This window comes from Pongo pygmaeus, chromosome 20, assembly GCF_028885625.2.
Source record: "Pongo pygmaeus isolate AG05252 chromosome 20, NHGRI_mPonPyg2-v2.0_pri, whole genome shotgun sequence".
NCBI classification, from domain to species: Eukaryota; Metazoa; Chordata; class Mammalia; order Primates; family Hominidae; genus Pongo; species Pongo pygmaeus.
This window is the reverse complement of record NC_072393.2, coordinates 56,375,571-56,399,870: the sequence shown is the minus strand read 5'-3', so window position 1 is coordinate 56,399,870 and position 24,300 is coordinate 56,375,571. Positions and strand designations below refer to the sequence as shown.

The following is a 24,300-nucleotide window of genomic DNA, read 5'->3' as shown; positions in this document are numbered from 1 at the left end:
GAGAGAGAGATAGGGAGAGAGAGAACAAAATAAGGGGGAAGAGAGAGATGAGATCAAGAGAAATGGAGGGAGACGGGCAGAAGCAATGGGGAGCAGAGAGGGATGAAGGACACACAGAGAGGAGGAAAGGAGAGAAAGGTGGTGGTGCACAGTGGGAAATGAGGGCACAGAGATGAGACAGGGAGAAATGGGTGTGGGAAGAAAGAAGTTACCTGGATCTGGCTCTCCCGCAACACAGCTGCTGTTCCCACAGCCCCACACCCCCATGGATCCCATTTCCCTCTGCTGTTGCCCCTGGCGCGGCCTCGCGTCCCTGGGGTTTATGGAGTGAGGGTGCTGCCCACCCATCAGGCCTGTACGTGGGATGACCATACCGAAGCCGGTTCCTCAGTGTGGTCACTTCACGGTTCATGGACTCGGCCGACTCTGTGACATCTTCCAGCTCACGCTGCAGCCTCCGGCGGCCAGCCTGAGCCCGGGATGCCTCCTCCTCGGCCTCCTCCAGCTGCCGCTTCAGCTGCTTGACTCGAAGGTTTCCCTTCTCCAGCTTGATGGAAGCAGGGGGACCGGGTTACATCTCCAGGTACTGTCATCACTCCCTCCCCAACAGCCCACTACTGCCCCGTCCCTACTGCCCCCTGACTCTCTCTGCCCCATCCTCTGCTCTCTGTTTAGGCCTTGTTCTTTTCCCCTAAATCCCTCATGCCAGCCTCTAGCCTGACCTGCAGTCTCTCCCCTCCAGGTTGTCTCCTACACGGCCTCAGAACGGTCTTCCTATACCCAGAGCTGACCCAGACCCTCCTGTTCACAATCCTTTCATGGCTCCCCAGTACCCCTGGGACAAGGTTCCAGCCCCTCAGCCTGGCATTCCGGGTCCCACAGGGTCTTTTTCTTGTCCAGTTCTCTCTTCCCATAAACCCACCGTCCAGACCAACTTCACTGAGATCCTCCCCAGACCCTACCACCTCTCTCTTCAGGGAGGGAACATACATGATCTGACCTCATTTCTTATCATTCAACCTTCCTATCCCACATTTTCTGGAGTCAATGAGCTCCCATCACAAGAAGTAACTTGCAGGTGCTGGACTGGAAGTGAGTGCAGATACCATCCTGGCACTTGGCACATCAGCAGAGGGTTGGAATCAATGACTTTGCAATTTATAAATTCTGGCATCTAGGAAGGGCCCTTGTAGGGAGCTGAGGCAGCCAAAGTGAGGGAAGAAGTTAAGCTCTACCAAGAAGCTAGACCAGGACTAAAATAACAACAGATGTTTATCTAGACCATACTGATCTGCTTTTTGTTCTGAACTCACCAAACGTATTTCTATTCTTCAAGGCCTTTATACTTGCTGTTCCCTCTGACTGGCTCTTTTTCACCCTTCAGGTGTCAATTTAAATGTCACCTTCTCAAAGAGATCTTCCTGATCTCCCAACCTGAAGAGGATTCCCCAATCCTCTGTGTCTTCCTCTCTCTTCACTTTTTTTCTTCATAGCCCTTGTCACAATCTGTAATTATCTGCTTGTTTACAGGTTTATTATGTCTCATCCTATGCAGAAAATGTGAGCTCCATGAGGGCAGGGACTTCCTCTGTTTCGTTCACATCCATATCCCTAATGCCTACCACAGTGTCTGGCACAGAGCAGGTGCTCAATAATTGTTTGTGGAATGAATGGCGAATAAAGCACAGCTGAGCTTTTAAGGGCAGAGGGACTCTGTCCAGACAGACCTGGGATCTGATCCAGGCTCTATCTCTGTGACTCTGATGCAAAATATATCCTCTTAAAGTTTCAGTTTCTTCATCTGTGAAATGGGACTAGTGAGGAAATGCAAATATGTATTTTTTAAAAAGCAGTTGCTTATGACACAGTAACTGCTCAGTAAGTAATCAGGAACACACACTCTGGGGCTAGAGAGCTGAGGTTTGAATACTGACCCCACCTCTTACCAGCTAAATAATTTTGAGCAAGTTACTTCACCTTTCTGTACCTCAGTTTCCTCACATAAATAGGAGGGTAAATAATAGCACCTTCCTTCTACCATTCTGATAAGAATTAAACACAGTAAATGTTATGTCTTTAGCACAGTGCCTGGTACATAGAAGCTAGTCCTGGTCTAGCTTCTGGGTAGGATTTAACTTCTTCCCTTGCCCTGGCTTCCTCAGCTCCCTACAGGGCCCTTTCTAGATGCCAGCATTTATGAATTGCAAACTCACTGATTCCAACCCTCTGCTGATGTGCCAAGTGCCAAGATGGTATCTGCACTCAGTTCCAGTACAGCACCTGCAAGTTGCTTCTTGTGATGGGAGCTCATTGCCTCTGGAGATGGCCTGTGCAATTTCTCAGCCAGTGGTCACACTCTCCACTGCTCCCTAATGATGTCAGCTGCTTACCTGGTCCCGGAGCTGGTCAGCCACCCTCCGCTCCTCCTCCACCTGGAGCACCACCTCTTTAAGCCGCTTCTCAGCTCTGCGCACCAGCTTTCCAGAGAGGATGCGCTCTCTGAAGAGAGGGATAAGGAGGAGTCTCAATAGAGGGGCTCAACCTAGGATTTTGTCCCCATAGACTCATGCAGTGGCTGTCGTCTTGTTCTTGGATTGGCTTCTTCCCTCTTTCCTAACCCCTAACTGGTTCCCACAGTTTACTGAGGCCAAACACTGACATGCAGGCTCCCTTCTCCTCAGCATCCATGTCCTTGGCTTCTACTAGGATACTTCACATACCTGTTTCCTATGATGTTGTGATTTATAATAAGTATATGTTTGGTCCCATTCAGTTTCCAAAGAGGATCATTTACAAACTACAGTTTACTCTTTGGGCCCACTCATTTTCCCCTGAAAATCATTTACTATCTCCCACAATTGAATACATCCTTTTTGTCCCTCTCCCCTATAAAGAGGATACTTAAGCCTCAACCATCTGGCCCTGTATAAAAAGTCTTATATTTTGTATGGCTCCTGTGTTCATGCACATTAATATATTTGTATGCCTTTTATTTTGTTAATCTATTTATTGTCAGTTTATTTCAGCAGACTTGAATCTTCAGAGCGGGAAGGGACACTCTTTTTGCGCTTACACCTGTCCTCTCCTGCAGGGACCATCACATCTGGGGTGAAGTCCATATGATGGGACCTCTAGCAATCGGGATTGCTTGACAGCCACCCCGGATACAACAGCCCCAGATGTGCTGAGAGGAAGGCACAGGGCTGGGGGCGAGTGGGAAGGCACTAAGCAGTGGAAAAGGATGAAGGAGAGAGACTTCTTTTTTTTTTTTTTTTTTTTTGAGACAGAGTTTCACTCTTGTTGCCCAGGCTGGAGTGCAAAGGCGCGATCTCCAGCTCACCGCAACCTCTGCCTCCTGGGTTCAAGCAATCCTCCTGCCTCAGCCTCCCGAGCAGCCGGGATGACAGGCATGCGCCACCACACCTGGCTAATTTTGTATTTTTAGTAGAGACGGGGTTTCTCCATGTTGGTCAGGCTGGTCTCGAACTCCCAACCTCAGATGATCCGCCCGCCTCGGCCTCCCAAAGTGCTGGGATTACAGGCGTGAGCCACCGCGCCCAGCTGAGACTTCTTCAGCTAAGAATCATCTGGTCATTCTTTGCTCCCAGGGTGCCTTTATTATTCTTCTGAGAAAGGGCCTTGCTCTGTTGCCCAGACAGGAGTGCAGTGGTGTGATCATGGCTCACTGCAGCCTCAATGTCCTGGGCTCAAGCGATCCTTCCACCTCAGTGTCCCGAGTAGCTAGGACTACAGGTGTGTGCCGTCATGCTGGGCTGATTTTTAATTTTTATTTTTGTAGAGATGGGGTCTCGCCATGTTGCCCAGGCTGGTCTTGAAATCCTGGGTTCAAGTGATCCTCCTGCCTCAGCCTCCCAAAGTGTGGGGATTACAGGCATGAGCCATTGCACCTGGTGCAGGGTGACTTTAAGCAACTCATCTACTCCCTCAGAACTTCAGTTTCCTCATTTGTATAATGGAGCAGGGGTCCCCATAGACCTCAAGCTACAGTTCCCATGGGCCCTGGGGCCCCTGGGTAACCCTGTGGACTGAGAACCACTTCTCTCATGAACCTCTGGGGCCATTTCCTTCTGCCTGTCCCTGAGGCCTCTCACTCTCATCATGTTCCATAACGAATTTAGCATCTTCCCCCAAAAACCCAATATTCCCTCAGTCACCAGGCCTTGGCTCCAAACAGTGTCTTCTTCCCCTGCCACCACCCATAGCCTCAGCTTCATTCCTTCTGCCCCCTGCTTTCTCTTTTTCATCCTCTCTTGTTCATCTTCACAGCCCCAGCCCCAGCTCAGGCCTCATCTTGTTCTGCTTGGACCATCATTCTAGACTCCTTCCAAACCTCCCAGCTTGCAGTCTCTCTCCTCTGATCCATTCCCACCTTAGCCCCAGAGAGATCTTTCTATACCTAGAGCTGGCCGTGTCCCTCCCCAGCCACAGCCCTCCCATGGCTCCCCATTGCCCCAGGGCTCCCCACTGCCCACAGAACACAGTTCCTTGGCCCAGTATTCAAGGCTCTGTGTGCTTCAAGCCTCATTTACCTCCCTGTCTCCCTGATCCCTCTCCTGGGTCCCAGACTCTCAGAACCAACCACACTCCTCCTCCAAATGCCCTGATGTCTCCCAGACTTTCCCACAAAGCTGCCAACTGACTTGGGACTCTAAGCCCTGGAAATCCCATTCTTGTCAGCTCCAGCTCAAGTGCTTCCTCCTCTAGAAACCCTTCCCAAACCACTACATCTCAGGGCATTCCAGCTTCTTCCTCATCTGTGTCCCTTCAACCCTTCTAGTTCACAGGCCTTCATTGCCATGTCCAGCTCATGAGTCTTTCACCTTGGGGAATCCCACCAGATGTGGTATTAGACATACTATGGAGGTAATTAGACACACTTCCATGGTACGTCCAATTTTTTCAGTGACCAGCACACGGGAAGGTAAACAGTACACTCCTCTTTTTTTTGGAGTCAGAGTCTTGCTCTGTTGCCCAGGCTAGAGTGCAGTGGTGTGATCTCGGCTCACTGCAACCTCTACTTCCCAGGTTCAAGTGATTCTCCTACCTCAGCCTCCTGAGTAGCTGGGATTACAGGCGTCCATTACTACTCCAGGCTAATTTTTATATTTTTGATAGAGACGGGGTTTCATCATGCTGGCTAGATTGGTCTTGAATTCCTGATCTCAGGTGATCTGCCCGCCTTGGCCTCCCAAAGTGCTGGGATTACAGGCGTTAGCCACCATGCCTGGCCCCAACAGTACACTCTTAATATTTGTTTGTTGAATGAATGAACCTTATATAAATTTGATGTATAATATAATAACATTCCTCCCCATGAGATAATGTACACATGATGAATAGCAAGTCAAGCATCCTACATTTATAGCCCATCTGAGCCTCAGTTTTTCTACAAGTAAAATAGGATAACAATGGTCTTTCTCTCACAAGGATTATGTGATAACGTACAGGTATTTACAGGTAGTCCAGCACCTGATATATAGTAAATCCTCAATAAATGGGAACTATTAGTATTGCTGTAATTATTGTTGCTGAATAGTATTGAGCAATAGGAAAATCTATTGTATTGGAAGAGTGAAAGGTATTAGGCTTAGTAATAAATATTCTGTTAGTTTTATTAGCACATCAATTCTCAACTAGGAATGTTATGGGGGTATTCTTGGTCATTCCAGCAACTGGAGATGGAAACTCTTTCAGCCCCATACTACTGCTGCTTCCTGTCTCTGAACATGGATGTCTGTGGGTGTGGAGCTTGGTGCAATTGCAGCCATTTTGTGACCATGAGGAAAAGACTAAAAAACAACACAGATGTTGATCCAGAGCCCTACCGTCTTTTGGCTGCCTAGCTCTAGACTTCTTATCACTTGAAAAAAAGACATTCCTCTTTGTGCTAGACTGATACAACAGATGGTCCCAGTTCTCACCCCTTCCTGTATCCATACCCTTGGCAATATGACTTTGCAGCTGCTCCTATCAAACAGTCATATCTATTTCCCCATTGCTTTGAATCTGAGCAGGCTGAGTGACTTGCTTTGGTTAATAGGAAATGGCAGAAGTGACACGGTACCAGTTCCAAATGCAGGCCCCAAGGAGTCTTTAGCACTTTCCCTTGCTCTTAGAATCTTGACTCTGTCATATGAACAATCCTGGGCTAGCCTCCTGGAGGATAAGAGGCCACACAGAGCAGAGATAAGTTAGCTTAGTTGTCCTAGGCAAGGCCTTAGAGTTATGCAAGCCCAGCCAATACCACTCATGCTGTTCTTGAAGATAAAAAAGTAAAAAAAAAAAAAAAAATGAAAGCCCAGCCAAGATTAGCAAATCCATCTAGCTGACCCTCAACTGAGCAGATGATGAGTGAAGCCCACCAAGCCCAAATCAGCAGAACTTAACCAGCCAAACACTCATGAGCAATAATAAATGATTGTTGTTTTAAGCCACTAAGTTTCAGAGTGGTTTGTAATTCAGCTATAGCTAACTGACACATTATTATGTAAATAATACTCGTAGTGAGATTGCGAGTTACTTGTAGCCCAAAGCATCCTAAGTGATACAGAAAATCAGCAATCATTTAAATATTTACATACATTTACACACTTTGTTTTTTCTTTTTCTTTTTTTTTTTTTGAGGCGGAGTTTCACTCTTGTTGCTAAGCCGGAGTGCAATGGCGTGATCTTGGCTCACCACAACCTCCGCCTCCTGGGTTCAAGTGATTCTCCTGCCTCAGCCTCCCGAGTAGCTGGGATTACAGGCATGCACCACCACGCCCGGCTAATTTTTTGTATTTTTAGTAGAGACGCAGTTTCTCCATGTTGGTCAGGCTGGTCTCGAACTCCCGACCTCAGGTGATCCGCCCACCTCAGCCTCCCAGAGTGCTGGGATTACAGGCGTGAGCCACCGTGCCTGGCATCTTTTTCTTTTCGTTTTTTTTTTTTTAAATGGAGTCTGGCTCTGTCACCCAGGCTGGAGGGCAGTGGCACAATCTCGGGTCACTGCAACCTCTATCTCCTGAGTTCAAGCAATACTCCTGCCTCAGCCTCCCCAGTAGCTGGGACTACAGGCATGGGCCACCACACCCGGCTAATTTTGGTATCTTTTGGTAGAGATGGGGTTTCACCATGTTGGCTAGGCTGGTCTCAAACTCCTGCCTTCAAATGATCTGGAAGCCGAGGCCTCCCAAAGTGCTGGGATTACAGGTGTGAGCCACTGTGCCTGGCTGCTTTTTTTTTTTTTTTTTAGAGACAAGGTCTTACACTGTTACTCAGGCTGGAGTGCAGTGTTGTGATCACAGCTCACTGCAGCCTTGAACTCCTGGGCTTAAGCCATCTTCTTATCTCAGGCTCTTGAGCAGCTGGGACTACAGGCATGTGCTAACACACCTGGCTTTTTTTTTTTTTTTTTTAAGAGAGACGAGGTCTTGCTATGTTGCCCAGACTGCTCTGAAAACTCCTGGCCTCAAGGGATCCTCCTGCTTCTGCCTCCCAAAGTGCTGGGATTACAGGCGTGAGCCACCATGCCAGGTCAGCAGTCATTACTATGATGATGTCTTTTGGATGTTTCTAAACCAGGTGTTTGTAACACAGCCTCCTTCCTCTCACTGACCAGAATGTGGAGGTCACCTTTCTCGCGTGGCCTCGGCTCTCACCTACCTGGTCTCTTGCTCTAGCTGCTCCTCAGCCTGGGCCAACTTAGACTCAAGGGCAGCAATGGTCATCTTGTGGCGGGCACGGGCCCCAGCATCCTCCTCACCCAGGCGTCCCCGTAGCTCCTGGATCTGCCGTTCCAGCTGCTGCCGCCCGCTCTCTGCCTTGGCTGAGAAACTGCGCTCAGCTGACAGCTCTGTAGTCAGTGACTCTACCTGTAGCAGGAGGGGAAGGAAGAATGTCATGGTGGAGTCTCAGAGGGAAGGTGGTAGGTAAATCCAGGCACCTCCAAGAATTAAGTGTGCTGATGATTGTCACACGCAAAGCACAGAGCCTGAAACATACTAAATACTCAACAGATGTTAGCTTGTATTTTTATCAATAGTTTATTGACTTATCACCCACAGCACTGCCAGCCCTGGCTCTTAACATTTTGGATAGTTTTCTGCTTATTTTAATAAGTCCACGAGACCATCACAAACTTGTTTAAATGTCATAAATTCTACTTCTGACTGTGAATGGGTCTATTCCAAGGGTTGCACCAGGATCATCTGGGGGAGCTTGTGGAAAAAAATGCAGACCTCTGGTTCTCACCCTTCAGAGATTCTGACTCAGCAAGACCAAAGTGGAGTCTGGGAATCTGCATTTATAGCAGGCATCTCAGGTGGTTCAGATGGGAGTTATATGCGGGTGCATTTTGAGAAACATGGCCTCAATGAACAGTAGCTGCTACGTGGAAAATGTGTAAACACACCCCTAATAATAGTTCCCGTTTATTTACTCAGCTCGTACTCCGAGCGAGGCCTTCTGCTGGGGACATGGAAGTGAGTCAGACCCAGTCTGATTCATACTTTATTTCACCCTCACAGGGACACAATGACTGGGTAATTAGCATATTCTCCTTTGTGGGTTTTTTTTTTTTTTTTAACTTAAAAAACTTTTTTTGAGACAGAGTTTTGCTCTGTTGCCCAGGCTGCAGCACAGCTGTTGCCCAGCTGGTGAAATCCCAGCTCACTGCAGCCTCAACCTCCCAAGCTTAAGTGATCCTCCCACTTCAGCCTCCTGAGTAGCTGAGATCACAGGCATACACCATCACCCCTGCATTTTATTTTATTTTATTTTATTTTTTTATTTCATTTCATTTCATTTCATTTCATTTGAGACCATTTCTCGCTCTGTTGCCCAGGCTAGAGGGCAGTGGCATGATCTCAGCTCACTGCAACCTCTGCCTCCCAGGTTCAAGCGATTCTCCTGCCTCAGCCTCTTGAGTAGCTGGAATTACAGTTGCCTGCCACCTCACCTGGCTAATTTTTGTATTTTTTGTAGAGACGGGGTTTCTCCATGTTGGCCAGGCTGGTCTCGAACTCCTGACCTCAAGTGATCCACCCACCTCAGCCTCCCAAAGTGCTGGGATTATAGGTGTGAGCCACCACGCCTGGCCTCAAACTTTTTATTATGAAATAAAATGGTGATACAGAGAGCCAAACATTAATCAAATAAAAAAATCAGTAATAAATATTCTGCTAGTTTTATTAGCACAGTAATTCTCAACCAAGAACATTATGGGAGTGTTCCTGATTATTCCAGCAGCTGGAGATGAGAACCCTTTCGGCCCCAGGCCCCTGCTGCTTCCTGTCTCTGAACATGGATGTGTGCGGGTGTCATCCCGCACAGGCGTCATGAGTTAACAAAAGGCAAACATCACTGTCAGTAGCACCTTGGTCAAGAAATAGAACTTTGCCCTTCCAGAAGCCCTTTCACGCACTCATCCTAATGACAACCTCTTCCTTCTCCCCAAAATAGCATGTTATCCTGACTTCTCAGGTCCTTACCTCCTTGTATGTCTTTAGAGTTTTATTACATACAGAAGCATCCCTAGGTCCTATAGTTGAATCCTACCCATTTAAAAAAGTAGATGTATGTGGGTTTTTGTTGTTGTTGTTGTTTGTTTGTTTGTTTTGAGACACAGTCTCACTCTGTTGCCAAGGCTGGAGTGTAGTGGCACAATCTCGGCTCACTGCAATCTCTGCCTCCTGGGTTCAAGCGATTTTCCTGCCTCAGCCTCCTGAGTAGCTGGAATTACAGGCACGCACCACCACACCTGGCTAATTTTTGTATTTTTAGTAGAGATGGGGTTTCACCATGTTGGCCAGGCTGGTCTCAAACTCCTGATCTCAAGTGATCCACCCGCCTCGGTCTCCCAAATTGCTAGGATTACAGGTGTGAGCCATCACGCCCGGCCAGATATATGTCTTTTAAGTCTCTTTTAACCTATAGTTCCCTCCTCCATCCCTTTTATTCCTTTACAATTTTTTTTTTTTTTTCTGAGATGGAGTCTTGCTCTGTCACCCAGGCTGGAGTACAGTGGTGCAATCTCGGCTCACTGCAACCGCTGCCCCCCAGGATCTAGTGATTCTCCGGCCTCAGCCTCCCAAGTAGCTGGGACTACAGGCACACACCACCACGCCTGGCTAATTTTTGTATTTTTTTGTAGAGACGGGGTTTCGCCATGTTGGCCAGGCTGCTCTCAAACTCCTGACCTCAAGTGATCCGCCCGCCTTGGCCTCCCAAAGTGCTGGAATCACAGATGTGAGCCACTGCGCCCAGCCTACTTCTTACAATTTATCTGTTGAAGAATGTAGGTTGTTAGACTCGTAGAGTTCCTCTCGGTCTGGATTTTTCTGATCACACACTTACAGTCTAATTCAGCATTTATTTATCTCTTCTCTGTGTTTCCTGGAAATTGGCAGCTGTGTCCAGGGACTTTATTCTTTCTTTCTTTTTTTTTTTTTTTTTTTGAGACAGGGTCTCACTCTTGTCCAAACTGGAGTGCAGTGGCACAATCGTAGCTCACCGCAGCGTCAAACTCCTGGGCTCAAGCGATTCTCCAGCCTCAGCCTCCTGACTAGCTGGAACTATAGGTGCACACCATCATGCCCGATAATTTTGTTGTTGTTGTTGTTTTTGGTAGGGACAGGGTTTCACTTTGTCGTCCTGGCTGATCTTGAACTCTTGGCCTCAAACAATCTACCTGCTTCAGCTTCCCATAGTGCTGGGATTACAGGCATGAGCCACTGCACCCGATCTTTCTTATTTGTGAATTTTCTTTTTCCTTTTTTTTTTTTTTTTAGATGAAGTTTTGCTCTGTCGCCTAGGCTGGAGAGCAGTGGCTCGATCTCGGCTCACTGTAACCTCTGCCTCCTGGGTTCAAGTGATTCTTCTGCCTCACCCTGCCGAGTAGCTGGGACTACAGGTGCCCGCCACCATGCCTGGCTAATTTTCGTATTTTTAGTAGAGACAGGGGTTCACCATATTGATCGGGCTGATCTTGAACTCCTGACCTCGTGATCTGCCAGCCTTGGCCTCCCAAAGTGCTGGGACTACAGGTGTGAGCCACCGCGCGCGGCCTTATTTGTGAATTTTCAAGGGAATTTGTACCTGTGATATTGCTTTGTGTATATACTTCGTGTGTGTGTGGGGAGGGGGAGGGTTTGTCCATGGTTCCTTGATCATAATTTGCATAGCCCTTTTAGAGTAAACAGAACCTCTCTCTCTAACCTCCTCCTGCCCCCTCTTTCACCTGCAGAAGGCAGAAACTCTAACGTGACTGTGGGTCACAGGACCCTCATTTCAGGCGGAAGGAATGCTGCATAGAGAAGCCAGGAAGGATCTGAACAGACAGGCCTCGCTGGGTTTAGATCGGACCCCTTTCGTCCAATCACATTTCTACGTGGTTGTTAATCACCATGTTTGTTAATCACCATGTTTGTTAATCATCATATTTGTTAATCATCATGGTTGTTAATCATCATGGTTGTTAATCACGCCTATCCAGTGACGTCTCCATAAAAGGCCCAAGAGGACAGGGTTTGGGCAGCTTCTGGAAGCTGAACATGTGCAGTACCAGGAGGGTGGCGCTCCCAGGAGGGCACAGAAGCTCCATGCCCCTCCCCCATGCCCTGCCCCATGCACCCATGGGGTGAACAGACTCCCATGCAAAATTCACGTCCACTCAGAACCTCGGAATGTGACCTTAGTTGGAAATAGGATCTTTGCAGTTGTAATTGATTAACGTGAGGTCACACTGGATTAGGGTGGGCCTCAAATCTGATATGGCTGGTGTCCTTTTAAGAGATGAGGACCAGGTAATGGTGGCTCACACCTATAATCCCAGCAATTTGGGAGGCTGAGGCGGCGGATCACCTGACATCAGGAGTTCGAGACCAGCCTGGCCAACATGGTGAAACCCCATCACTACTAAAAATACAAAAAAATTTAGCCAGATGTGGTGGTGGGCGCCTGTAATCCAGCTACTTGGGAGGTTGAGGCAGGAGAATCTCTTGAACCTGGGAGGTGAAGGTCGCAGTGAGCTAAGATCCACCCATTGCACTCCAGCCTCGGCGACAAGAGCGAGACTCTGTCTCAAAAAAAAAAAAAAAAAAAAAAAAAGAGGAGATGAGACACAGAGCCACAAAGATGGGGAAATGCCTTGTAAAGTTAGAGCCAGAGATTGCAGTGACACATCTACAGATGAAGAAACAGCAGGGACTGCCAGCACCCACCGGAAGCCAGGGGAGACGCACGAACAAGAGGAACCAACCCTGCCCACACCTTGATTTCAGACCTCTGGCCTCCAGGACCACGAGAGAATACATTCCTGGCTGGGCGCCGTAGCTCACGTCTGTAATCCCAGCACTTTGGGAGGCCGAGGCGGGTGGATCACTTGAGGTCAGGAGTTTGAGAGCAGCCTGGACAACATGGTGAAACCCCCTCTCTACTAAAAATACAAAGATTAGCCAGCCACGGTGGTGCATGCTTGTAGTCCCAGCTACTTGGGAGGCTGAGGCAGGAGAATTACTTGAATCCGGGAGGCAGAGGTTGCAGTGAGTCGAGATCGCACCACTGCACTCCAGTCTGGGTGACAGAGCGAGACTCCATCTCAAAGAAAAAAAAAAAAAGCCGGGCGCAGTGGCTCACGCCTGTAATCCCAGCACTTTGGGAGGCCGAGGAGGGCGGATCACGAGGTCAGGAGATCGAGACCATCCTGGCTAACACAGTGAAACCCCGTCTCTACTAAAAATACAAAAAATTAGCCGGGCGAGGTAGCGGGCGCCTGTAGTCCCAGCTACTCAGGAGGCTGAGGCAGGAGAATGGCGTGAACCCTGGGGGGCGAAGCCGAAATCGTGCCACTGCACTCCAGCCTGGGCGACAGTGAGATTCTGTCTCAAAAAAACAAACAAACAAACAACAACAACAAAAACACAGAGAAAATACATTCGTGTTGTTTTAAGCCACTGTGTTTGTGATGGTAATTTGTTATGGTGGCCGTAGGGAACTAACACAGCAACTAATTAATATTTTTTTAAAATGTTGCTGTTGAATTTAAACAGATTTCAAGGGATTAAATCAGTTGCAATTATTTTCCTCATTGAAGCTCAAGTTGCCCCACTTTGGGCCAGTGGGAGGCTCTTCACGTTGACTTCTACGTGCTCTTGACGTAACTATACCACCTTTCCCGCTAATGGGTATCACAAAATGTTCTGGGTTACTCTTGTTCATTGCCTGCTCCAGATCTGGAATCAGCCACTTCGGAAGAAGCTCCAGTTTCGTTTCTTCTTCTTTTTTTTTTTTTTTTTTTGAGACAGGGTCTCCTTCTGTTGCCCAGGCTAGAGTGGAGTGGCACAATTCTGGCTCACTACAACCTCTGCTTCCTGGGTCCAGGCAATCCTCCTACCTCAGCCCTCAGAGTAGCTGGGGCCGCAGGCGTGCACGATTGCACCCGGCTAATTTTATTTTTTGTAGAGATGGGGTCTTACTGTGTTGACCCCTGGGCTGGTCTCAAACCCCTGGGCTCAAGCAATCCTCCTGTCTCAGCCTTCCAAAGAGCTGGGATTACAGGTGTGAGCCACTGTGCCCAGCCAGCCCCAGTTTCTTTTAGAGGGAAACAGCATTTCCAGATCACAACGTGGACATAGGGATACTCATTGCTACTGGGTTCCCTGTTTCTAGGCCTTTTGGGTGGTCAGAGAGGCTGGATCTGTATAAAATACATCACCAGTTCAAGTGAATATGATGAAGTCAAATTGAGAACTACAGGTTTGCTTAGTTTTGTTTTTAAACTTTTTTTTTTTTTTTTTGAGACAAAGTCTCTCTCTGTCACCCAGGCTAGAGTGCAGTGGCACGATCTCAGATCACTGCAAACTCCGCCTCCTGGGTTCAAGCAATTCTCTGCCTCAGCCTCCCGAGTAGCTGGATTACAGGTGCCCGCCACCACGCCTGGCTAGTTTTTGTATTTTTAGTAGAGACAGGGTTTCACCATGTTGGCCAGGCTGGTCTTGAACTCCTGACCTCATGATCCACCCGCCTTGGCCTCCCAAAGTGCTGGGATTACAGGCATGAGCCACTGCACCTGGCTTAAACTATTTTTTAAACATAATTTATCACTTTTCTTTTTGAGACAGGGTCTCACTATGTTGCCCAGGCTGGAGTGCAGTGGTGCAATCATGGCTCAACTGCAGCTTCAACCTCCCTGGGCTCAGGTGATCCTCCCAACTCAGCCTCCTGGGTAGCTGGGACTATAGGTGTGCGCCACCACACCCTGCTAATTTTTAAATGTTGTGTAGGGATGGAGTTTTGCCATGTCATCCAAGCTAGTCTTGAACTCCTAGGCTAAAAGCAATCCACCAAAAGTGCTGGGATTCCAGGCGTGACCTACTGTACCCAACTAAATGTAATTTCTTTTCTTTCTCTTTTTATTTCATATATATTTTTTGTAGAGATGGGGTCTCACTGTGTTGGCTAGGCTGGTCTCAAACACCTGGGCTCAAGTGATCCTTCTGCCTTGGCCTCCAAAAGTGCTGAGATTACAGGCATGAGCCACCATACCTGACCTGTTTTTTTTGTTTTTTGTTTTGAGATGGAGTCTCGCTCTGTTGCCCAGGCTGGATCTCGCAGTGGCGCGATCCAGCTCACTGCAAGTGCCGCCTCTCGAGTTCACGCCATTCTCCTGCCTCAGCCTCCCGAGTAGCTGGGACTACAGGTACCCGCCACCACGCCTGGCTAATTTTTTGTATTTTTAGTAAAGACGGGGTTTCACTGTGTTAGCCAGGATGGTCTTGATCTCCTGACCTCGTGATCTGCCTGCCTCTGCCTCCCAAAGTGCTGGGATTACAGGCATGAGCCACCGCGCCCGGCCACACCTGGCCTGTTTTTTTTTTAAAAAAAAAACTTAATCTCTTCTCTAGGACAACTGCATCAAGGTTCTTTGGCGCTGAGTACCCTGATGTCAAGGACATAGTAGATGACATAGTATCCCATCTTTGATCATTTACTTCATCCCACATTATAAACTCAATGTCTCAGAAAAACAATGCTAATACTATCACCATCAATTAATTAAAGTAGGTTAAAATTTGTTTGCATATCTTCCCCATTCTCTCCATTTAAAAAGTAGTCTTACTACACATAACTGTTGAGCATATAATTATTACCTTTTTTTTTTTTTTTGAGACGGGGTCTCACTCTGTCATCCAGTCACCCAGGCTGGAGTGCAGTGACAAAATCATAGCTCACTGCAGCCTCAATCTCCCAGGCGATCCTCCCTCCTCAGCCTCCCAGGTAGTTGGACTACAGGCATGCATCACTGTGCCTGGCTAATTTTTAAATAGTTTGTAAAGAAAATTGGAGAATCAGGAGAATCGCTTGAACCTGGGAGGCAGAGGTTGCAGTGAGCCGAGATCACACCACTGCACTCCAGCTTGGGCAACAGAGGGAGACTCCATCTCAAAAAAAAAAAAAAAGAAAAGAAAAAAATTAATGAAGAATGCAGACATTGGTTTGTCCTTGGAAATCCCATCGCTCTGTTGTCTTCTTGGCAAACTCTTACACTTCCTTTAATATCTCTCAAGGCATCACTTCCGCCAGGAAGCCGTCTCTGATGGCCTCTATCCTCCAGGCTAGGTTGGTAGTCCCTTCTAGGTTCCCACAGTGCCCGTGTTTCCTCCATTTTCACTTGTATCTCTGTATTGGGATGGTCTGTTTCCTCCTTTAGACTAAGATGTGTTTGAGGGCGGAGGCTTAGTATTATCCATCTCCAGGTCCCCAGCATAACCCAGAATAGGATCTGGGCCACTGGAATCCTCAGAAAATATTTATAAATAAATATGTGAAGGAAAACATGCTTTTCTCCCTCTGCTGAACTCCAACTTATGCTTTAAAACCCCCAGCCAAATGTCTCTTTTTCCAAATGTTTTCTTATGACTTCTGCAGAAAGTCTTTTATCTCTCTCTACTGGGCCCAGGAGACTTCCATGATCACACTTGCTGGCCTATAATGTGACAGCATAGTCCCATGTCTGTTTCCTCCAGGGAACTTCATAGGACAGAAACCCCACATAATTCATCTTTGGATCCAGCCCTGAAGAAACCCCTCAGAAATACAAGTGAATCATGCCTTTCAACCCTTTTAAGGACTCCTATTCAACCTTCAAAACCCAACTCAAATATCCCCTTTCTAGATTTGTTGAATAAGAGGACTGAAGGCTACGGTCCCAGGTCAATGGGGACTGAGGCTGGTGGGGGCGGTCAATCGTGCTCACCTGCAGGAGCAGCTTGCGGTAGCGGTCATTGAGCAGCTCCGAGTTGCTCTGCTCCTCCTCCAGCTCTTCCTCCAACTGCCCCAGGCGCCCCTCCAGCTGACGCTTCTCCTCCAGAATGGCTGCCCTAGGGAGACAGGAAGGGATGAGGATGAGAGGACAGGACGGTCAGAGGAGGGTGCCTTGCCTCACACTACAGGACCCTGTGGTTAGCCCCACCCACCTCCCCAGCCTCACACCCCAGGGGCCCCGAGGTTAACCCCGCCCACCTCCCAGCTTCCTGTCCCAGAGCCCAGCCACCTCCAGCCTACCCCAGCTTCACCTTCTGCAGACGCAGTACCTCAGCCTCCAGATCCTTGGGGCACTTACTTGCTAAGGTTGCCATTGGCCACCTCATCTGCCATCTCATCCCGGTCCTGCTGGGCCTGCCGCCGAGCACGGTCCGAGGCGGCCAGTTCCTGTGATGAGAGAGAGACGGGTGGCCGGTGGGTGTGAGGAGAAGCAATCTGGGCACAGGTCTCACCCCTTCTCTGTCCCTCACACCTCAAGTCTCTTGGCTTTTTTCTCATGCTGTCCCTGGGTAACCGTGGAATGAGCTTCAATCTACAGATGTCTCCTAAATCTGTCTCCTGAGCCCCTGACCTGGGCTCACCTCTTGCAGCCCAAACCCCAGGCCCCTCACCCTCTCCACCTTTTACTGCACATAGGTTCTTCTCTCAAACTTGCCTCTCCTCCAGGGTCCCCCCAATCACTGGGCCAGGCCCCCAGTGCTCTCCTCCCCTCCTCCGGCCCCCCTCACTACAGCCTTCTCCCTCCTGCCTTCTGACTGCCTTCTCCGTCCTCTGCATCCCCTTGGCCCTGGCTCAGGGTTCTCTCTCTCTTTCTCAATCTCTCTCTCTCTCCCCCTCCCACTCCCCCTCCCACAGCCTTTGTGACTCCAATCTCCCCACTCCAGTTCAACTGCTACAGAGCTGACCCTGCCCTTCCTCTCTTCCGGATCTTTCCATGGCTCCCTAGTGCCCTAGGACAAAATCCCTGCTCTTAGGCTGGCATCGGAGGCCACATGGTAAGCCCCACCCACCTCCCCGAGCTTCACACCCAGGGACCCTGTGGTTAGCCCCACCCACCTCCCCAGCTTCACACCCAGGGACCCTGTGGTTAGCCCCACCCACCTCCCCAGCTTCACACCCAGGGACCCTGCGGTTAGCCCCGCCCACCTCCCCAGCTTCACACCCCAGGGGCCCTGTGGTTAGCCCCGCCCACCTCCCCAGCTTCACACCCCAGGGGCCCTGTGGTTAGCCCCGCCCACCTCCCCAGCATCACACCCCAGGGACCCTGTGGTTAGCCCCGCCCACCTCCCCAGCTTCACACCCAGGGACCCTGCGGTTAGCCCCACCCACCTCCCCAGGCTCACACCTAGGGACCCTGTGGTTAGCCCTGCCCACCTCCCCAGCATCAGACCCCAGGGGCCTCGAGGTTAGCCCCGCCCACCTCCCCAGCATCACACCCCAGGGGCCCTGCGGTTAGCCCCGCCCACCTCCCCAGCATCACACCCCAGGGGCCCTGCGGTTAGCCCCGCCCACCTCCCCAGGCTCACACCCAGGGACCCTGTGGTTAGCCCCGCCCACCTCCCCAGCATCACACCCCAGGGGCCTCGAGGTTAGCCCCGCCCACCTCCCCAGGCTCACACCTAGGGACCCTGTGGTTAGCCCCGCCCACCTCCCCAGCATCACACCCCAGGGGCCCCGAAGTTAGCCTTGCCCACCTCCCAGCTTCCTGTCCCAGGGCCCCGCCTACCCCAGCCTTACCTCCTGCAGCCGCAGCACCTCAGCCTCCAGGCCCTTGAGGCGCTTTTCACTTTCCCGATTCTGGGAGAAGATCTCCTCCCGGGAGCTGCGTGTCTCCTCCACCTCCCGCCATAGCTCCTTCATCTGGGCCTGGGTGGAACGGAAAAGGTAGATGGGCTCAGCCTGGCCACACAGCACAGGGAACTCCTCCAGCCCCTTGCCAGACCGACGGGGGCTCCTCAGCTCCCATGAACAAGCAGGGAGTTCTCCGAACCCTGCAGACCTGGGCTGCAGGTCTCCTGTGTATAAAGCCTGTGTATTGCAGGCTCCTGTGTATAAAGCCACTTGCTGTGTGGCCTTGGGCCAGCCTCTCCCACTCTGGTCCTCAAGGGAGGAGGTTGATCTGGCTGAGCCTAGAAGGCAGCTGGAAGCCTGATGGAGCCTGGCTTCAAGTTAGGTAGACATGGGTTTGAATTACAACTTGGCCATATCCTTGCTGGGTGACTGTGAGCCAGCCACTGCCCCTCTCTGAGCCTCAGTTTGCCTACTGTTGATTTATTTATTTTATTTCTATTTTTACTTTTTTGAGACAGTCTCGCTCTGTCACCCAGGCTGGATTGCAGTGGTGGGATCTCAGCTCACTGCAACCTCTGCCTCCCGGGTTCAAGCAACTCTCCTGCCTCAGCCTCCTGAGTAGCCGAGACTACAGGTGCGTGCCACCATGCCTGGCTAATTTTTGTATTTTTAGTAGAAACAGGGTTTCACCATATTGGCCAGGCTGGTATTGATCTCCTGACCTCAGGTGATCTGCCCATCTTGGCCTCTCAAAGTGCTGGGATTACAGGTGTGAGCCACCGTGTCTGGCCAAAAAACCATATGGTATTTTCACATGAAAAACAAAACCACGGAGGTGGGTGAATCACTTGAGGCCAAGAGATCAAGACCAGCCTGGCCAACATGGCGAAACCTCGTCTCTACTAAAAATACAAAAATTATGGCGCACGCCTGTAATCCCAGCTACTCAGGAGGCTGAGGCAGGAAAACTGCTTGAACCTGGGAGGCGGAGGTTGCTGTGAGCTGAGATCACGTCACTGCACTCCACCCTGGGCGACAGAATGAGACTGTCTCAAAAAAGAAAAAAAAAAAAACAACTGAACAAACAAAGAAACAAACAAAAAATGAGGAAATTTGACTTAAAAGTGCAGCATTTTAAATGAAAGAAATGTAAAATAGAAGAAGAAGGAAGCCAGCCTCTGGGGCATGGATGTTTATAAAGGTGCTGACCCGTGCAGATGCTGCCTGTGGGTTGAGAGGGAGGGGTCCGAGCTAGCCTCAGACCCTGGAGTGATGGTTAGGGCTTGAAGACACCAAAGTCTCCCCTCCCTGGCACAGCTTACGCCCGCTCTTACCTGCATCTTGCGAAGCTGCTTCACCGCCTCCTCCTTGCCCTGGCCGGCGGAGGCCATCTGAGCCTTCAACTCCTCCAGCTCTCCCTCCAGCTTCTTGCGGGCAGCCACGGCCAGAGTGCGCTGCTTCCGCTCCTCATCCCGCTCCACCTCTGCATCTCTCAGCTGGAGACGAGGTCAGGAGGGACGGGGTCAGGCACAGGAAGCCCAGCCTCCCTCTGTGTGCTAGGGACATGGATGTCTGCCCTGGAGCTCCTGCCCAGGCTGCAAGCCCCATTCCTCTCACTCCCTGACTCTCCTTACTTGGTCCCTCTCTATCCCCACTGCCCCAGCTCAGTCCCCCATGTCACCTAAGCCTCCTTTCTAGCCTCTCATCTCTCCCCTCCAGGCCATTCCAACACGTCTCCAAAGCTGATCCTGCTCATAGCCCTCCCATGGTTCCCCAGTGCCCCCAGGGCCAAGTCTTGGACACTCAGCCATGTCTAAGTCAAAGGGGCTAGTAGAGACAAAACCCCACGGAGACCCCTGGCCTTAGGTCACCTGTTCACCTCTCTTCCCTGCCTCCCCAGCTTCTAGCACCCTCCACCCCAAGTCTGTTGCCTACACGGCTCCAGAGGGCTCTTTCTGACACCCAGAGCTGCCCCTGCCCCTCATCACCTAGCAGAGGGAAGACATGGGAAGTTCCTGGACAGAACGAGTAATGAATGAACGGTGCAGGGAGGGAGAGAGCAATGGAACAAACAAGGAAGCGAGGGAGCGATGACTGACTGGATTGGGGAAGGATGTGGATGGAGGGGAGAGCGGATGAGCAGGTCAGTGAGTCAGTGACTAAGTGGAGTCAGCAGGGGGTGCTGAGGGGCTGGGGTTGGGTAAATAGGGGAGGGGTTGGGTTGGGGAGAGGCGATGGGTTGGAAGGGGGTAACTGGGTGGATGCAACAGTAGTTGGACATAGCGCTGGTTGGGGGAGAGGCTGTATGTGGGTGGTTGGGGTGGTTGAATAGATGGGGTGGCGGATGGATGAATGCTTTGTGTGGTGGATGGAGGATGTATGATTGGGTACAGCAACAGGTCAACAGGATATGTGTGTGGGTTAATGGGTCATGGCAGGTTAATGGGTTGGGGAATACGAAGATGGTTTTGTGGGAGGAAGATGGTTTGGCTGGCATGAGAGACTCGCAGAAATACTGAGTGGCAGGCAGGTGGGGAGACAATGAGTGGCAGGTGGGTGGGTGGGGAGACACCGAGTGGTGGAAGGGTTGGGGAGATACTGAGTGGTCAGCGGGTGGAGGAGACAGAGTGGTGGGTGGGTCGGGGAGACCCCTTGCTGCCCTTCTTGCTGCCTGTACACACCATGGCATACCCCAGCTGGACTGGCACCCTGTGGCCTTCTGTGTGACAATACCTGCTTGGCCAGCTGCCTCCGCCTCTCTTCACCAGCCTCATCATGGCCCTGCAGGTCACGCTCATGCTGAGTCTTGAGAGCCTGCACAGTCACCTCCAGACGCAGCTTGGCATCCTCAGCCGCCGTCAGCTCATCCTCCAGTTCCGTCACCTGTGCTCGCAGATCATTGGCTGCCTGTTCTGCTACCCGGCAGGCTCGTTCCAGCTCATGCACCTGGTGGGGAGGGAGAGTAGCTGCTGGGCACCTGGGTCACTGAGGCAGAGGAGGTTAGGAGCCTAGGTAGAGTAGGGGAAGATTTGATGGAGGATGGGGAGGTGGCAAGTCAGTGTGCCCATTGTAGTTTGTTTATTCATCCATTCAAAATCTACTGAGCGGCTCCTTCCTAGGTGTCTCATTCAGCATCATCCCAAAATGTATTTCATGAATAACTGATGCTTCATAATTCTATTATCTGAAGCGCTTCAGAGTCCAATACAAGCGTCTGTTAGGTCAGCTGACTCTCACTCATGGTGGATTATTCCCTCTGAGTTTTGTAATTTTGCATTGTGAGCTCACTCACTGGGAATTCATCTTCAGGAATCCTGTGTGAAAGGGTTGAAGGCATGTAGCTCCAGGGTCATCAGTGCTGGTGTCTGCCAGACTCCCCAGGGTGTCACCAACCCACTATCTACTTCTATCAGGTTTTCTGTTTGGGAGGGTCCCTGATCTTTCAGGGAGGTATGAATTAAAACCCCAAATGCTGTGAAAATAGAGCTGGGCTTATGAATTTTCAGAGAGTCCCCCTTCATGCCTCTCCTTACTTAACTGTCACCTCCTCAAGGAAGCCTCTCTTGACCCATCAGGGCCTCTCTGCTACCCATGCTCCTGGCACTGGGGCCCCTCTCCTACCTAGTCCTAGTCACAGTGGTCATTTGACATTTGCTTAGGTGGCTTTTTGTGCAACACCCGCCTCCCACACTGGACTGTGAGTTCCACAGAGCAAGGCCTATGTCTGTGGATCGCCACTGCCCACATGATGCTCATTACAATTCTGGTCACTGACAGTATCTACTTTCGGTCCTTGGAATGGGCCCTCTAGCCTCCCTTCCTATTTGGTACTTGCCAATTTATTTTGTTTACTTGAAGGGATCAAACTTTCTCCCATCAACATCCTGTTTCCCACAAGGGCCTTTGGAGTCACTACAAATAACTGTGTCAGGGAGAGAGGGGTTCTCTCCAGGCCTGGCTAAAAGCAAAATCAGATCAACGTCTAAGTGTGTGGAGAAGATAAAGCCCTCACCCATTGGACTCCTAGAAGCACGTCGTTGGGAAAATAAAGAAATAAGGATGTCGAGACGGCATCTGTTCAGGAGCTCAACAAATTCTGCCAGTGCCTCCCATCATTAGTGAGGGTGGCCTGTGTCCCTGGGCGTGATCCATAAATGTATTTAGAGGATGAATGAAGGAAGGATGGAGTGGAGGATGTGGCGGGTCATTTTGACCATTCGGAAGGCTGGTACACTGGCTGGGTGAGGGGAGCCTGGGAGAAGCCTTGGGGCACCACCCTACAGGCCCTGGAGAGATATATGAGTTAAGGGAAGACAGAGGCTTGGTGGGAGAGTCTGTGTGTGCTCAGTGGAATTGGTGGCAGGCAAAGTGGGAGTCCTCATACTGTGTGTGTGTGTGTGTGTGTGTGTGTTTGTGTGTGTGTTATGTATGTATGTATGCACATAGTCATGTCTGGGGAGTGGTTCTCAGGCTGTGTGTTGTAGTAAATTCTCTTCATGTTCTCTCTCTGAGTATTCATACGTATGTGTGGTGAGTAGTTTTCTCATGCTGTATGTGTACATATGCACATGGATATGTGTATTTAATGGAAAATTCTCAGCGAGGTGCAATGGCTCATGCCTGTAATCCCAATGCTTTGGGAGTCTGAAGTGGGAGGATTATTTGAGCCTAGGAGTTCAGGACCAGCCTGGGCAACACAACAAGACCCCATCTCCACAAAAAATTTAAAAAACAGCCAGGTATGGTGGAATGCACCTGTAGTCCCTGCTACTCAGGAGACTGAGGCAGGAGGACTGCTTGAGCCTAGGAGACTAAGGTTGCAATGTGCCATGATTGCACCACTGCCCTCCAGCCTGGGCAACAGAGGAAGACCCTATCTCAAAAATAAAACAAAACAAAACAACAAACAAACAAAAACAAGTAATAGAAGATTCTCCTCACATCCCATGTACACAAATGTGAGCATGTGTGCTTTGTGAGCAGCTCTTGTGTTCTGTGTGTGAACATGTGCTGGATGGAAGATTCTCCTCACGTTCTGTGAATGTCTACATGAAGACCTACCTCTGGTGAATGGCTCTCCTTACTTTCTATGAGTGTGCATTAGCACACGTATTTGGTGGGAGATTCTCTTCACACTGTGTGTGTGTATATGGATGCAAATGTTTGCTGAACAGTCCTCCTCTTGTTCTCTTTTTTTTTGAGACAGTCTCACTCTGTCACCCAGGCTGGAGTGCAGTGGAATGATCTCGGCTCACTGAAACCTCTGCCTCCTGAATTCAAGGGATTCTCCTGCTTCAGCCTCCCAAGTAGCTGGGGTTACAGGTATGTGCCACCATGCCTGACTAATTTTTGTATTTTTAGTAGAGACAGGGTTTCACCATGTTGGCCAGGCTGGTCTCAAACTCCTGACCTCAGGTGATCCACCCACCTTGGCCTCCCAAAGTGCTGGAGTGCTGGGATTATAGGAGTGAGCCACCATGCCCAGCCCTCTTGTTCTCTTTGTGCATGAATATACGACTTTGATGGCTGGTTGTTTTTCATGTTCTATGTGTGAAAGCATACATGCACGTACGTGTCTCCCCTCACCCAGTGTGTCCCAGGGAGTGGGGGCCCTGCTCACGCTCTTGCCGACGTCATCCTTGCTGCTCAGCAGTGCCTCCAGCTCAGCCCGCAGGGCCCGGTTCTGCCGCTCCAGCTCCTCACGTGCTTCCTGCTCCTCCTCCAGTGCCCGTGTCAGTGACAGGGCCCGAGCCTCACGCTCCCGGCCCTCTGCCTCGGCCCGCTCACGTTCCTCCACTGCCCGAAGTACAGCTGCCTTCTCCTCTGCCAGAAGCTTCCAGTTTGAGGGAGATGGGGTAGGGGGAAATAGATTAGCTGAAAGGAGTGTACAAGGGAATGGGAAGAGGGAGCAGCCAGGAACAGAGAAAGAGAGAGAAAGAGACAGACAAAGGCAGAGACACAAGAGGGAGGTAGAGGGATTAAAGTTGCAACCGTGTCCCAAACCAGCTTAACTCTTGAATGGATCAAACTGATCAGTCCCTAACTCTATATGTTCAACAGAAGAAAGGGTATTCCTTCCTCTTAAGAGTGGCAGTAGAAAAAAAATATATATATATATATTTTTAAATGGACTTCAACCTTTACTGTTTTTTTTAAAGACACAGTAATTGGCAAATAAACTTATAA

The 24,300-nt window shown here is 50.0% G+C and overlaps 1 protein-coding gene across 5 annotated transcripts in view; it reads right to left on the bottom strand.

Annotated features, from left to right (window-relative positions):
- MYH14 (myosin heavy chain 14) overlaps nt 1-24,300 on the bottom strand; it is a 109,332-nt gene that overhangs the window by 966 nt on the left and 84,066 nt on the right. For all 5 annotated transcript variants that reach the window (XM_054464874.2, XM_054464875.2, XM_054464873.2 and 2 more), the window contains 9 exons: nt 23,735-23,947; nt 20,848-21,060; nt 19,449-19,610; nt 18,061-18,189; nt 16,622-16,710; nt 16,256-16,379; nt 7,666-7,874; nt 2,391-2,499; nt 375-547 (listed from right to left, as the gene is read on the bottom strand). In XM_054464874.2, the coding sequence (XP_054320849.1) occupies nt 375-547; nt 2,391-2,499; nt 7,666-7,874; nt 16,256-16,379; nt 16,622-16,710; nt 18,061-18,189; nt 19,449-19,610; nt 20,848-21,060; nt 23,735-23,947 (1,421 nt within the window). The remainder of the gene's footprint in view (nt 1-374; nt 548-2,390; nt 2,500-7,665; nt 7,875-16,255; nt 16,380-16,621; nt 16,711-18,060; nt 18,190-19,448; nt 19,611-20,847; nt 21,061-23,734; nt 23,948-24,300) is intronic.